Raw genomic sequence first — 13386 nt, 5'->3', positions numbered from 1 at the left:
CCGTGTCCTTTCTATAGGCAGGCATGAGAAGGTGGGGCCCAGCCTGAGGGTGGGTCTCCTGACCTCAGACGATTCAGACTTATGCTGAGTCTTCATACCATCCAACTAGCTAAATGGCCCTCACAGATGTGTCCGTCTGCTTAGGTTTTTAGCTACGTCCAGATGTAGACAAGTTGACTGCTAAGGGTAGCCGCCACAGAAGGGGTTGTCAGTGAACACAGTCTGCCACAGCAGGCAAAGCATGGGGGCAGGAGCCAGTCATGCTGCATGCATAGGCAGGAAGCAGAGAGCAATGAGCGCTGCTGCTGCTGCCGCTGCTGCTGCTGCCGCTGCTGGCTCCCTCTCTCCTTCACATGCAGCCCTTGGAATACTGCCACCTTTATTTAAGATGGCTCTTCCTGTCTTGGTTAACCTGATCTAGAAAAACCCCTCACATGCCCAGAAACCTGTCTCTTCAGTGATTCTAGAGGCTGTTAAGTTAACAGTGATCGTCACACTCAGCTAAGTGGGATGTCTCTTGGAAAAGAAGACAAAGTTGTCATGGATTCTTTCTTCTCAAAGTTAGTAATGTTTCTGAAGAGCCAGCCCCCAACTAGAAAGAGAGTCTGACACTGGAGTTCGGCACTGCCACTTAGTCACCTGCATGATCTGGTAGGAATTATAACCCTGCACTGGAGGGAAATAACAGTGACCCTGCATCTTATGATACAAAGGCGTTTAAAAAACAAAAAAGCAAATCCAGTGTGTTGGGTGTTTCTGTGCAGAGGCCATTCCCTCCTCTGGTTTCTCTGGATCATTTTCTCCTCTCCTGAACCACGGTCCACGAGCCAGTGTCCCCCTCCCATTGTTTTATACTGCTTGAGACCATGGTCTGATGTGTGCCGATGGACACTGTCTTTAAATATGTTGGGAGAATTATTGATGACTTATTAGAAGTATTTACTGCCCCTTCCAGGAACTGTACTGAGCCAACCCTTACATTGTTTCACTTGTCCTTATAGAACTGTGCAAGCTAGACGCTGACAGATAAAAAAGTTTAAAATTGATTTATTTTTAAATATATCATATTGTGCTTGCATGTATGTCTAGGCACCACCTGCGTGCATTGCCCACCGAGGTCAAGAGAGAGTTAATCTCACAGACTAGAGGTAGAGATGGTTGTGAGCCACTGTGTGGATGCTAGGGACTTAGACTCCGTCCTCTGCTGCGGCAGCCAGTATTCTGCACTGTCTCTCCAGCCCCAGAGTTTTTGTTTTTGTTTTTTAACTTAGAAGGAAACTTCCCAAAGTCAGCCAGTTGAAACATGGTGGAGGCAGAAATCCACCCACTGGCCTAAATAAAGAAATCCTCATCAGTGTGAGAGCTAATTCCAAACTGTTCATCCCTATAGCTGGTGGGGTAATTCTGGTAAAGTACTTGCCTCGTCGGGAGGTAAGCAAGCTGACAGTCTCCATTTTATCTTTCCCTGCTTTCTGATTGGCAAAAGGTTTGTTCATGTTTCGTCCTGCAGGACACCAGGGATACATCAGTGAAAAACAAGAAAGAAAAGCTGCTCAGTGTGCTTCCCCTGTGTCCCTCACTGAGAACAGACACTGCTCTGGAGTGAAGCATCAGTCTCTATATTCTAGCCAGATTACCGTCGCTGTGATAAACACCAAGACTAAAAACAACCGGAAGGGAAGAGTTTATTTAACCTTGCATATTATAGTCCATCCTTGAGGGGTGTCGAGGCAGTAGCTTGAAGCAGAACCCACAGAAGAGTGTTGCTTAGGCTTACTCTTAGGCTCATAGTCAGCAAACTTGGTTAATATAGCCTGGCTGCCTAGGGATGGTACCACCCACAGTGGGCAGGGCCTTGTTGCATCAGCCAGCAATCCAAAAACCCCCCCACAGCCTTGTCCGCAGCCGATCTGGTAGAGACAGGTCTTCGGTCGAGGTTCCTTCTTCTTTGGTTAACAGCCAAGATCAACCATCACAATCCTCATAGGAAACACACTGAAGGATCACCGTCCAGATGAGAGATGTTGGTAGAGAAGGGTGAGGTTTAGGCAGTCCTGAAACCACACCGCATACCCTCTCCCTAGTGTCCACCGGGCTCTGCTAATTGGGTCTGAGGATTCATCTTGTCTCCATACATCGCTGTGTTGTTTTACTTGCTGAGTCGCTCTTTAGACCTGCTGTCAATTCTCCCACAAGCTCACACACCGTGCCTACCATGGGCCGTGCAGGAAGGCCAGCACTGTGCTTGGAAATCACTAACCTCTGCTTCCTCTTCAGCGTCCTGATGAACAACGTGGAGGATCTAATTCAACAGCAGACGTCCAATGACACTCTCAGCCCCCGCGCCTCCGCCTCATACTATGAACAGTATCACTCGTTAAATGAGGTAAGTCACTTTGCCGATCCTCAAAGGTACTGTGTGCTCTTGACCAGAATTGCCACTTCAACCATAACCAGCAGAGGGGTTTTGATTTGATTTTTAAATCACACTTAGGTTGATTGGATGGTGGTAAGTCATCCTTTCACCGATGTCTCCCCTGGGAAGGTCGCCCCCATATTTGATAACTGGTTCTACGCCAGCGTGTGAGTCTAAGGCTAAGAGTAACTGTCATTTCTGGGGACACCGAAGAGAATATTAAATGCTAGTGACAGCAGAAAATAAAGAATGAGTCCGCTACATTGAAACTGTCCAACATGCAATTGCTCATGTATCTTTGGACCATTATCTGAATTTTATTCCTTTTTTAAAGATTTTTTTTTATTTTTATGTATATGGATGGGAGTGGTCTGTTTGCACATTGGCTGCATGACAGAATTGGGCATCAGACAGAAGAGGACATCAGATCCCATTATAGATGGTTACAAGCCATCATGTGGGTGTAAGGCACTATGGACCTCTGTCAGAGCAGTCAGTGTTCTTAGCCACTGAGCCATCTCCACAGCTCTCTGAACTTCAGTCTTTCTTCACGAATCTGCGTGTCATCCTTCCACAGGGGCCATGCTAATCTTCTCTGTATCGTTCCAACTTTAGTGTATGTGCTGCCGAAGCGAGCACCTGAATTTTATTCTTAAGAATCACCAGATTACATCATAGAATTAAAGTGATATACTACCTTATATTTAAATGCTGCACGTGACTGCCTTTTATCCTTCTGGGTAGGAGCCTTTAAATCAGGACATGTCTTTGACTGGGTGCCCCCAATTGGCAGGAAGCACAACTGAAACTTGGGTCATAAGAATCGATTTCTATCTTTCATGTTTGAAACCATCCATTTCTTTCCAGTTGGTTAATCCAGGACTCAGTCTGCTTCCAGGGCCTCTGTGCCCGGCTGACTGATGGGGCTCTTACATTTTCACACCCACATTATTTCTCTTTAGCGTCCTTCATATCTGTTCTACATAGGGCACTTCCCACTGGCCTCTGCCACCAGCAATGTGAGACGAACTCGATGTGGAGCGTCTAGGCAGGAGTGGCTGGAAAAGCAGAAGATGCCGTGATGCCACTGTGTTGAGTTTGCTAGGCAGAAGGAAATGCCTGCAACAGGAGGATTTCAAAATACATTAGTAAAATTTTTTCCCAGAAAGTTATGCTGTCTTACCATACTCCCATGAAAGACTTGGGGGAGCAAACAAACATCATGGCTGTGCTCCTGTGCTAAGGAGTCCATAGCAGAATGACAGACTGTCTAGATGTTTATTTGTTCACATTTCTGGAGGCAAGAAGTTCAAGATCAAAGTGTTGGCGGGGTTGGTTCTTCTGAGGCTTCTTTCTTTGGCTTGGAGACAGTTGTTTCCTTTCTTCCAATGCTGTTCTAGTTTGCTTTCTCCTGCTCTGATAAACACCATGACCAAAAGCAACCAGGGAGAAAAGGGGTTTTCCTCATGCCACCCAGAACCACCTGCTCAGGGACAGTGTATGTGCATGTGAGTGTGTGTGTGTGTGCATGTGTGTGTGTGTGTGTGTGTGTGTGTGTGTGTGTGTGCGCGTGCACACAGTGGGCTGGGCCGTCCTCTATCAGTTCATAATGAAGAAAATGCCCTCACATACTTGTCTACAGCCAATTTGAGCAAAGCATTTTCTACATTGACCTTCCTCTTCCCAGATAACTCTAGCATATGTTGGGTTGGCGTACAACAAACCTGGACATATGTCTTTCCTTTGTACATTCCCACATGTCACCTTCTGTCTGAATCTCTTCTTTTAAAGACAGTAGTGAGACCGGATCAGTGCCTCCCTTGAATGTCATCAAGTTACTGAGCAGGACTTCAGCAGACCACTGTACCATCACCATGGTATTTCAAAAAGTATTGTAGACTTCCCCTCTCCCTACTCCAAATCATTTCTAAGAGACTCACTGGAAATACGGTACTTTTACTCTCAGGAAATTCTTTTATCCTTCCCCTACTTATGAATACCTCATCATGACCACCCAAGATGGTTTACTAAGTTCATCAATGAAGTTGGCTATGGAGCTGTTGCAAAGAAATATGCTGACTCACCAGTACTACAGCATTGATTAGTCCATGTAGTAGTTTCCTCAGACATGTTCACCGCATATAACTAATGTAGGAAATAAAATTCCAATGAATAACCATTTGGTGGTTACATCTCTGACACCTTAGAGACCAAGTTGGAACTTGGTGACAGGACTTTTATAACATCTTTGTCCCTGGCACTCAAGAGCACAGTGTTCTTGCTGATTGTGCCTCCAGAACACCTAGGGTAAGTGATGGTCCAGTTACCATCAGCCAGGATTGCTACGTGAAATCATCACCAGGAAAGCTCGGAGAGATAAAACCAGAGAACCAATCGTCATGAGTTCCTAGGGCCCAAGACTATGGAGGAAGTTGGTCTGTAATGAGACATAAGCAAGCTTGGTCCCAGCTATTGCATATCAGATGACAATTCAATACCTACTTGAAAGGAGATGCTAAAGTAAGCCCTAGAAATTATCTCTCCTCCCACTGTAGTTTTGATAGACCCTCAGATTCTTCTGGACTCCTGTGCTGCGTGCACACACACACACACACACACACACACACACACACACACACACACACACACGTACATATATTTACAGGCCAGAGGTCTACATTTGTTATCTGTTGCTTTCCATGTTACTTTTGAGACATAATCTCTGAACCTGTGACCCACTGATTCAGCTAGACTGGGTGGCCAGTAAGCTCTCCCTCTGTCCCTCCTGACATACTCTCTCCTCCCCCAGTGTTAGGATTACATAGGCATGCTATAGTGCCCGAATTGTACATGAGTGCTGGAGATCTGAACCCGGGCACTCACACTTGCTCAGCAACCACTCTAGCAACAGTAATCTCCCAGCTCTGAATTTCTTTTTATAAGCCTCGTAATGTGATCTCCAGAATGCCTGGTAGGAGGACCTAGGACCTACTAAAGAGAGACAAGAGTCTCAATGTCATAAGCGTCTAAAACAGTGGTTCTCTCCCTTCCTGCTGCTGCAAACCTTAAATACAGTTCCTTATGCTGTGCTGACCCCATAATATTATTTGTGTTGCTACAATATAACTGTAATTTTGCTACTGTTATGAAGTGTAAATATTTTTGGAGATGGACATTTGCTAAAGGGACTGAAACTCACAGGTTGAGAACCACTGCTCTAAAATGATTGCGTGGGCCGTGGTGGCTCAAATCATAACCTCAGCACTCAGAAGGCTGAGGCAGGGAGATAATAAGTTCAAGGTTAGCCTGGGTTACATAGTGAGATGCTGTCTCAAAAAACAAAGTAACAAAAGCCCAAGGCATAGCTCAGTCATAACTCAGTGGCAGAGTGCTTGTCTGTTATGTACGAGGCCCCGAATTCCAACCTAAGCACCAGAAAATGAATAAAATGTAGTGTCTGGGCTGAGAGATGGCCCAGCAGTTAAGAGCTGGCTGCTCTTCTGTGGGACCTGCCTTCAATTCCCAGCACCCACATGGTGGCTCCCATTTGTCTGTAAATACAGGGTCAAAGGATCCAATAGCCTCTTCTGGCCTCCAAGGCACCCATGTGGTGCACAGACATACATCCACAGACATAAAATAAAATTAAATAGAAGCCAATAATTTTCAAGGCCACATTTTAAAGATTAACTCTTTGCTGTCTGCCTCTTAGAGCTGTTTCGATAGTTTCCTAATCCTTAGAATTCACCAGAACTCTGCTTTTATTCATTTTCAGCAGAGGAAATACACAACCCCAGGTGTTTTCCATTCTTCGGTTCATCTAGATGCTGATCATGGAGTGGAGATCTCCTGTACATGAAGAAGCTGCCTACTCCCTGTGATCAGGGACATCCTTTGAGCTTGTCCTGTGACTAACTTGTGACTTCCGTTGACATAGATCTATTCCTGGATGGAAGTTATAACTGAACAGTACCCTGACATGCTCCAGAAAATCTACATTGGATCCTCATATGAAAAGTACCCACTTTATGTGTTAAAGGTATGTTCAGGGAGTCACCTGTGGGGAAGGCAGTCAACTCTCCAATGGTGTTTGTTATGATTTACTTACTTACTTCTGCTTTTGTTGTTGATGTTGTTGTTGTTCAGGAAATATTTTTATTTCAAGTGTACGCATCTTAAGCTTGATATCCAGCTACTTAGGGATAAATTACCTTAACTTTTCTTTTCTCGAGTAATGAGTTTATAAGACTGAAACTCAGCTCTAGAGTTCCACTCGCCTGTGTTCATGGTACATTAGACATAGACAACAAGACAATCCACTTCCTCTGGGCTGCAGCTGCCACATTCATAAAACCAGGGGGGTAGCCTGGGCTACTCTTCAAACCCTTGTTTTGTTTATATCACTACCTCTCAGATTGGATGGGAGAGATTGTGCAGGTTGAGTTGTTCTTGGACAAACAGGACCCTGGCTTTTGAAACCAAAGTAGGAGCTGTGCCACCAGACCAGGTAAGGAGAGAGAGCAGGGCTACACCACAGCCTCAGTCACCACCCATGGGGTCCTTTACTTTCAGTTGCAGAATCTTGTGGGGGAGAATTTGATTTTTAAAAATTAGTTACAAAATGATTTCGGGATATGGAAATTAAGAGACTAATGAAAATGTAGAGTAACAAAGACAAGAAGAAAAGAGAATTAAATGTCGCCATCTATACCATTCTGGGAGGGTTTCTTTTTCAACCCTGTAGTTAACAATATCCAAATAAGGGAGAGCGGACTATTGCCTTGGATGGGTGTCCTCTTTGAATAAATATGCTTATGGAAGACGGGTGAATGTGAATACTGGGAAAGCTGTGAGCATCAAGACCATGATAACATTTCCTTTTACACATTCCAATTCCATAGTTCTGTTTTCTCCCATACTCTCTCCCTTAAAAATTGAAGAGAAGCTCTGGAGAAATGTAATTAGTAGAAAAAAACACATTTGCTTAGTGGTGTAGAATTGATATATAATCACTGGAAATAGGTAAGCATTTTCAGTCACTCAAAGATAAGACACTAAATTGGGATCTCAGGTTCAATCTGCCCCCGACAAGAACTTTCAGTGAAGACTCACGGCAGAAATGAGCAGTGCTGGGTTCTTCTAATGGCTGAGTTAGTTAATCAGACTGAGTTAATCAGACTGAGTTAGTTAATGAGACTGAGTTAGTTAATCAGACTGAGTTAGTTAACCAGACTGAGTTAGTTAATGAGGCTGAGTTAATCAGACTGAGTTAGTTAATCAGACTGAGTTAGTTAATCAGACTGAGTTAGTAATCAGACTGAGCTAGTTAATCAGACTGAGTTAACCAGACTGAGTTAGTTAATGAGACTGAGTTAATCAGACTGAGTTAGTAATCAGACTGAGCTAGTTAATCAGACTGAGTTAATCAGACTGAGTTAGTTAATCAGACTGAATTAATCAGACTGAGTTAGTTAATGAGACTAAGTTAGTTAATCAGACTTAGTTAATCAGTTGATTAGTTCCACGGGAATTGTCGTGGGATGCCCAACCATGACTCTTTCTTATTTTGTGTAATCTTGCAACTGCATGACTGGAAGCTGAATGAACACATGAGAAAAATCCTGCATCCTGGTTGGGTGCATTAAGTTTTACTCTCACCTAAGATGTGCACACAGCATAAAGTTCTGCAGACCCACAATGCTGTCCGTGTGGGAGCCAGCAGGCGATTTATCAGTAAAGCCAAAGTATGTAGATATGAATGAATGATCAAGTAAGACAACTAACTGGACAAGTAAGGACATTTTTTACATTGACTAGATGGAATCATCCACATCTATTTGATCAGATAATCAAATTATTAGATTAGATAATGGCATTAGCAGCCATTTTTCTTTCCCTCTTCTTTAGATGTTGGTAACTGTGGGTTGGGAAAGGAAACCTTCCAAGAATGGTGAAAATGACCATATTTGCTCACTTTTCTTCTATTTGTTTGAATTTATAATTCTCCTTTTTCTCCATATAAATTATGGAACCTGTAGAGTTGGCTCAGTGGTAAAGAGTACTGCCTGCCCTCTCAGGGGACCCAGATTTGACTCCCAGAACCCACATGGTAGCTTACAACCATCTGTAACTCCAGTCTCAAGGAATTCAACATCCTCCTTTGGCCAGGCACACACGTGGTGTGGACATGCATGCAGGAAAAACATTCCTTTTTTTTTTTTTTTTTTTTTTTTTTTTTCAGAGCTGGGGACCGAACCCAGGGCCTTGCGCTTCCTAGGCAAGCGCTCTACCACTGAGCTAAATCCCCAACCCCAGGAAAAACATTCCTAAAAATAAAAGAAAAATAAAGAAAAAGAGTTTTAGACCAAATAAATTGTGATTGATTTTGGAAATGTTCTTGAGAATTCTTTCATTATTGATAATTTCCACTCGCCTGTGTTCATGGTACATATGAACCATGTGGAAACATATATATAACATGTTTTGGTCAAATCTTCAATTTCTCCCCATCTCCTCCATAGCTTCATATTCATTCTCTCTCTCTCTCTCTCTCTCTCTCTCTCTCTCTCTCTCTCTCTCTCTCCCTTATTCCCTCTCTTCCTCTCACTTAATGTTACCCATATACATATGAATATAGGACTATCAACAGAAGTACTAGACATTCAGAGACTTCATCCCTGGAGAGAACTTACTCTACAACCCTCCCTCAACAACCATCAACTGCCAACTTCCTGCCCCGCTAGGAGTGGCACTTCACGAGAGCCTCTTCTCCATTTACGTTGGTATTCTAGCTGGCTTAACATTGAGAATCCATCTAAAGACATCAAAGGTTGCCACTGTGTTTAAAAAAAAAAAAAAAGACCATTCTTGCTCCGGAGTTGACACTTTTGTGCATCAGGTCAAAGCCTCTGGCCCTAATCTAATGGTATTGGATATATGAATCAGCTGGTGATGTGTTCATTCTTTGGGAGGTGAACTGAAGAAAGAGTATGTGTGTTAAAGGGAGAAATTTGAGGGAGTTTGTATTTCTGAAGTCTGTATCTTTCCTGCAGACAACTGCCCACCAGCAAACACTGGTTACCTCTGAGGAGTAGAGACCTTCTTACAGCAACTGTTCTCTGCGTCTCTTTCTGTCTGTTGTGCTTATGTAGTGCAAGGATGGGAAGACTTTAACAGTCTGGCTTCAATGTCGTTCCCACTCCACATGTGTCACACCTAAGCAACTGTCCCTTCCATTTCATTGGCCTTTAAATTTACTTCTGAGAATTTTCAAGAGAACAATATATATATATAGTAAGACCATTGAAAGCTGAAGTAAAAGAAGAGAAAAGGAAAGATGGGGAAAGGAAAGTAAAAGGAAAGATTGTTGTGCTATATTTTTATTTTTGTGTCTGTGTGTGCAGGTCTCAGGAAAGGAACACAGAGTCAAAAATGCCATATGGATCGACTGTGGAATCCATGCCAGAGAGTGGATTTCGCCAGCTTTCTGCTTGTGGTTCATAGGCTATGTAAGTACTTCCTGGAGGCCAGTGTTTTTCCACGAGAGATCCGAGATCACTGGAGTCAGAATCAACTGGAGTAGACCTAAGCGGCATTTCCCTGTATCATAACCTGGAATTCTTGGCTCATGTTTTACAAGTGAAGCTTGGGAGAACTGTAGTGTCCACACTGAATGACAGTTAGCAAACAACATACTATTAAGTGATGAGCTTCCTAAGTAGAAAAAGTATTGGAAGCCATTTTCTGCTTGGTCCCAATCATCACCATCACCATCAGTCATCATTTAGTTCTGAACTGTCTGGACAGCCTTTGCTACATCCCATCCTTGGGAAATGAACATAAAGCAAACACTTACCGAACAGATAATGCTTCTCCATGTGTCATAAAAAAAAAAAAAAACCTCTGCCCCTGAAGAAGGGATTGGAGTTAGGAAAAAATCATACATAATATAAAGAATATTCCATAAAATGACATAGGAGGTCTATAAGCCTCCATAATGAATAAAGACAGTAAAATTATGCTTCAAATACTAAAATGAGTACATGTGTCATCCATTTTGATCAACTTAAAAGAGAAAACACTACTGAAATGGGCGTGGCCACTGCTGGTGGACGTGCATTATTTACTCATTGACGCTTTTTAAACATTCAACCTGGCTACAACAAGAGATATGTAAATGCTTTACTTCTGACAAGCAACTCTTCCCTAGGTAAATAAAAGCATAGAAGTGTGTGTGTGGATAGTGATGTTATGTACAGCACAATTGTGTGGATATATTTTAGTTTTTGAAACTTCCACAAATGAGTATTGTATTGGCGTCATATCCCAACTCCTTCTATGTCTCCTCCTCTACTTCTCAATGTCACAGCTGTTTATTTTTAGCTATTCATGCACACAGACACACACATGAACACACACATACCCACACAGACACACAGAGACACACATACACACACAGAGACACACAGACAGACACACACATGTACACACACATACCCACACAGACACACAGAGACACACATACACACACAGAGACACACATACACACACAGACACACACACACAGACACAGACACACACACACACGTTTATAAACACAATCTGCTAACTTTATTTAGTGTCGCCCCTATGTATACATGTTTAGAAATGACCACTTGGGATTAGATAACCTATCAGGGCCTGGAGAAGACCATCTTGTCCTCTCTCTGAAGCCATTAAATGCTGGTAGCTCTCCGTGTGGACATGTTTTAATTATGTGTATGTGTGTGTGAGTGCATGCACAAGTGTGCAGGTACCCATGGAGGCCAGAAGAGCCAGGTCCTCCTGGGGCTGGAGTTGCAGTGGCTGTGAGTCATCTGCTGTAGGTGCTGGGCATCAGACCCTGGTCCAGAATCTGAAGTGCTAAGCACTCTCTCCAGCCCTAACATAGGATTTAAAAGAAACCTTTACGAGTTCCTCATGAGAAAAAGCTGTTTCTTACTGATATCTTTTGATTTGTGTTTAAGACAACAAACTATCCTAATCTAATGTGCATAAACTAATGTACAAACTAAAAGGTATGGATGCTGCTGTAGAATGAAAAATCTAAAACAAAGCCCTCCGGGTGACATGGTTTCACCTGCTAGACAACGTTCTTTGAGGTTCTCTTGCCTGAGATTTTTTTTATCATTTTGGAGTGAACTCTATGGGTGTCCTCGGACTGCTGAAAGATGTACCCTCTAAGCTGGATGGGAGTCAACATGGGGGAGAGTGAGGGCCAGATGGGGAGTGCCAGCACCTCAGAGCAAGGACCTCCAAGATTAGCTGCACTTGCGTTACAGCCACATTACAAAACGTGAGGGAAAGGACTGGAAACAAACTTGGTGACGGTTCTAAGGACTAAGCAAAAATTCATCTAATTAAGTCTCAATCTAAAGCGGTGGTTCTGAACCTTCCTAATGCTGCGACCCTTTATTACAGCTCTTCATGGTGTGGTGGCTCCCAGCCATAACATTATTGTCATTGCTACTGTGTAACTGTAATTTTGCTGCTGCTGTGGATCGTAGTGTACGAATCTGATGTGCAGATGGTCTTAGGTGATCCCTATGAAACGATCACTTGACTTCCAAAGGGGCAGAGGCCTACAGGTTGAGAAACGTTGGTCCAAAACAAGATTAGGAAGAGTCTCGGTTACTACGGATTTTAAAAGGAGCTGAGCTATAGCTGGGCTTTCATTTTTGAAATCTTTGTTGTAGGCTTTATGGCTTTAGAAGTATCTTTTCCTTATGTTTGAAGTAGGGGTTAGAAATGGGGGGAGGTTCTATTTTTCTGTCCTCGTTAAATAAGAAGGTGTCAGGGCTGTGTGCAAGGCACTGTTCCACGTGGTATCCGGCTACAGTAAATTCAGTCACTTTAAGGATCTGTCATTCTTCTTGCAAACTAAATCTTCACATTGAAAGCTTGAAACAGCTTGGAAGAGAGGACAATTCATTTAAAACTGAGGCCCAGCTCAGAGGGACCTAAGCTGAGGCATTAAACACCCTCGGTTTAACTGCAGGTAACGCAATTCCATGGGAAAGAAAATACGTACACCAGACTTCTGAGGCACGTGGATTTCTACATTATGCCAGTGATGAATGTGGACGGCTACGACTACACGTGGAAAAAGGTGGGTGAGGCAACGAAAGCAAAATCTGCCCCTTGGCAAACACAGAGATGCAGCGTATTTGGTGAGGAGGTTTTACTATGGGAAAAAAAGTGTTCAATAATGGGGATTTCAAATATCCCTAAAAGCAGGGGTAGTTGCGTTCCAACTGTACACTAACCCCCTAGACACCCATCTCACGGCCTCAGTAGTGACCATCATCTTTCTGTTGCTGTGACGAAATACACAAGTAAGAAGCTTAGAAGGAAGAAAGGTTGTTTTTGATGCAGAAAGCATCAGAAAGTTCATTTAATGGGGCTTGTGACAGGAGGTTATGGTAGGAGGCACAGGGTAGAACAAAATCCCTTTCTCATGAAGTCTGGAAAGCACAGAGATAGGGGGAAGCCATGTCCCCTTATCACATGCAGTGAGCTCAGGTAGAATCCACCTCACCTCCTCCCAGTAATACCATAGGCTGGCAGCCACGCTTGTAGCACATAGGGTTCTGGGGAATGTCACAGATCCAAGTCAAGGCCCACTGAGTTTTGTTCATGTCCTCTTCCTCCTTGTACTTTTACCCATAGTATTTTAAAGAAAATTCAAGACACTGTATCATCATTCTACTAATAAACACTTCATCAAGCATCTCAAAAATCATCTCTTAAAAAAATTAAAGCTCACTCTCGTAGTGGTGGCCCATATCTGTAATCCCAGCAGTTAGGAAGTTGAGGTAGGAGGATCACTGGGAGTTTGAGGTCAGCTTCGGCTAAATTGTACTCTGGGGGCTGGCCTGGGCTACGGTGTAAAACCCAGTCTCAACCAATCACTCAGCCAATGTATACCAACC

The 13386-nt window shown here is 43.3% G+C and overlaps 1 protein-coding gene and 1 non-coding gene across 3 annotated transcripts in view; one reads left to right on the top strand and one right to left on the bottom strand.

Annotated features, from left to right (window-relative positions):
- Cpb2 (carboxypeptidase B2) overlaps positions 1 to 13386 on the top strand; it is a 42995-nt gene that overhangs the window by 18608 nt on the left and 11001 nt on the right. For both annotated transcript variants that reach the window (XM_032917721.1, XM_032917722.1), the window contains exons 4-7: positions 2278 to 2386; positions 6354 to 6455; positions 9820 to 9924; positions 12453 to 12563. In XM_032917721.1, the coding sequence (XP_032773612.1) occupies positions 2278 to 2386; positions 6354 to 6455; positions 9820 to 9924; positions 12453 to 12563 (427 nt within the window). The remainder of the gene's footprint in view (positions 1 to 2277; positions 2387 to 6353; positions 6456 to 9819; positions 9925 to 12452; positions 12564 to 13386) is intronic.
- On the bottom strand, positions 2949 to 3055 carry LOC116914176. The gene has a single exon (XR_004389719.1). It is a non-coding gene; the product is annotated as a U6 spliceosomal RNA (small nuclear RNA).

The sequence above is a fragment of the Rattus rattus genome, chromosome 12 (genome assembly GCF_011064425.1).
Source record: "Rattus rattus isolate New Zealand chromosome 12, Rrattus_CSIRO_v1, whole genome shotgun sequence".
In the NCBI taxonomy this organism is placed as follows: Eukaryota; Metazoa; Chordata; class Mammalia; order Rodentia; family Muridae; genus Rattus; species Rattus rattus.
Note: the sequence above shows the minus strand (reverse complement) of the source record. Positions and strands in the feature narration are given on the sequence as shown.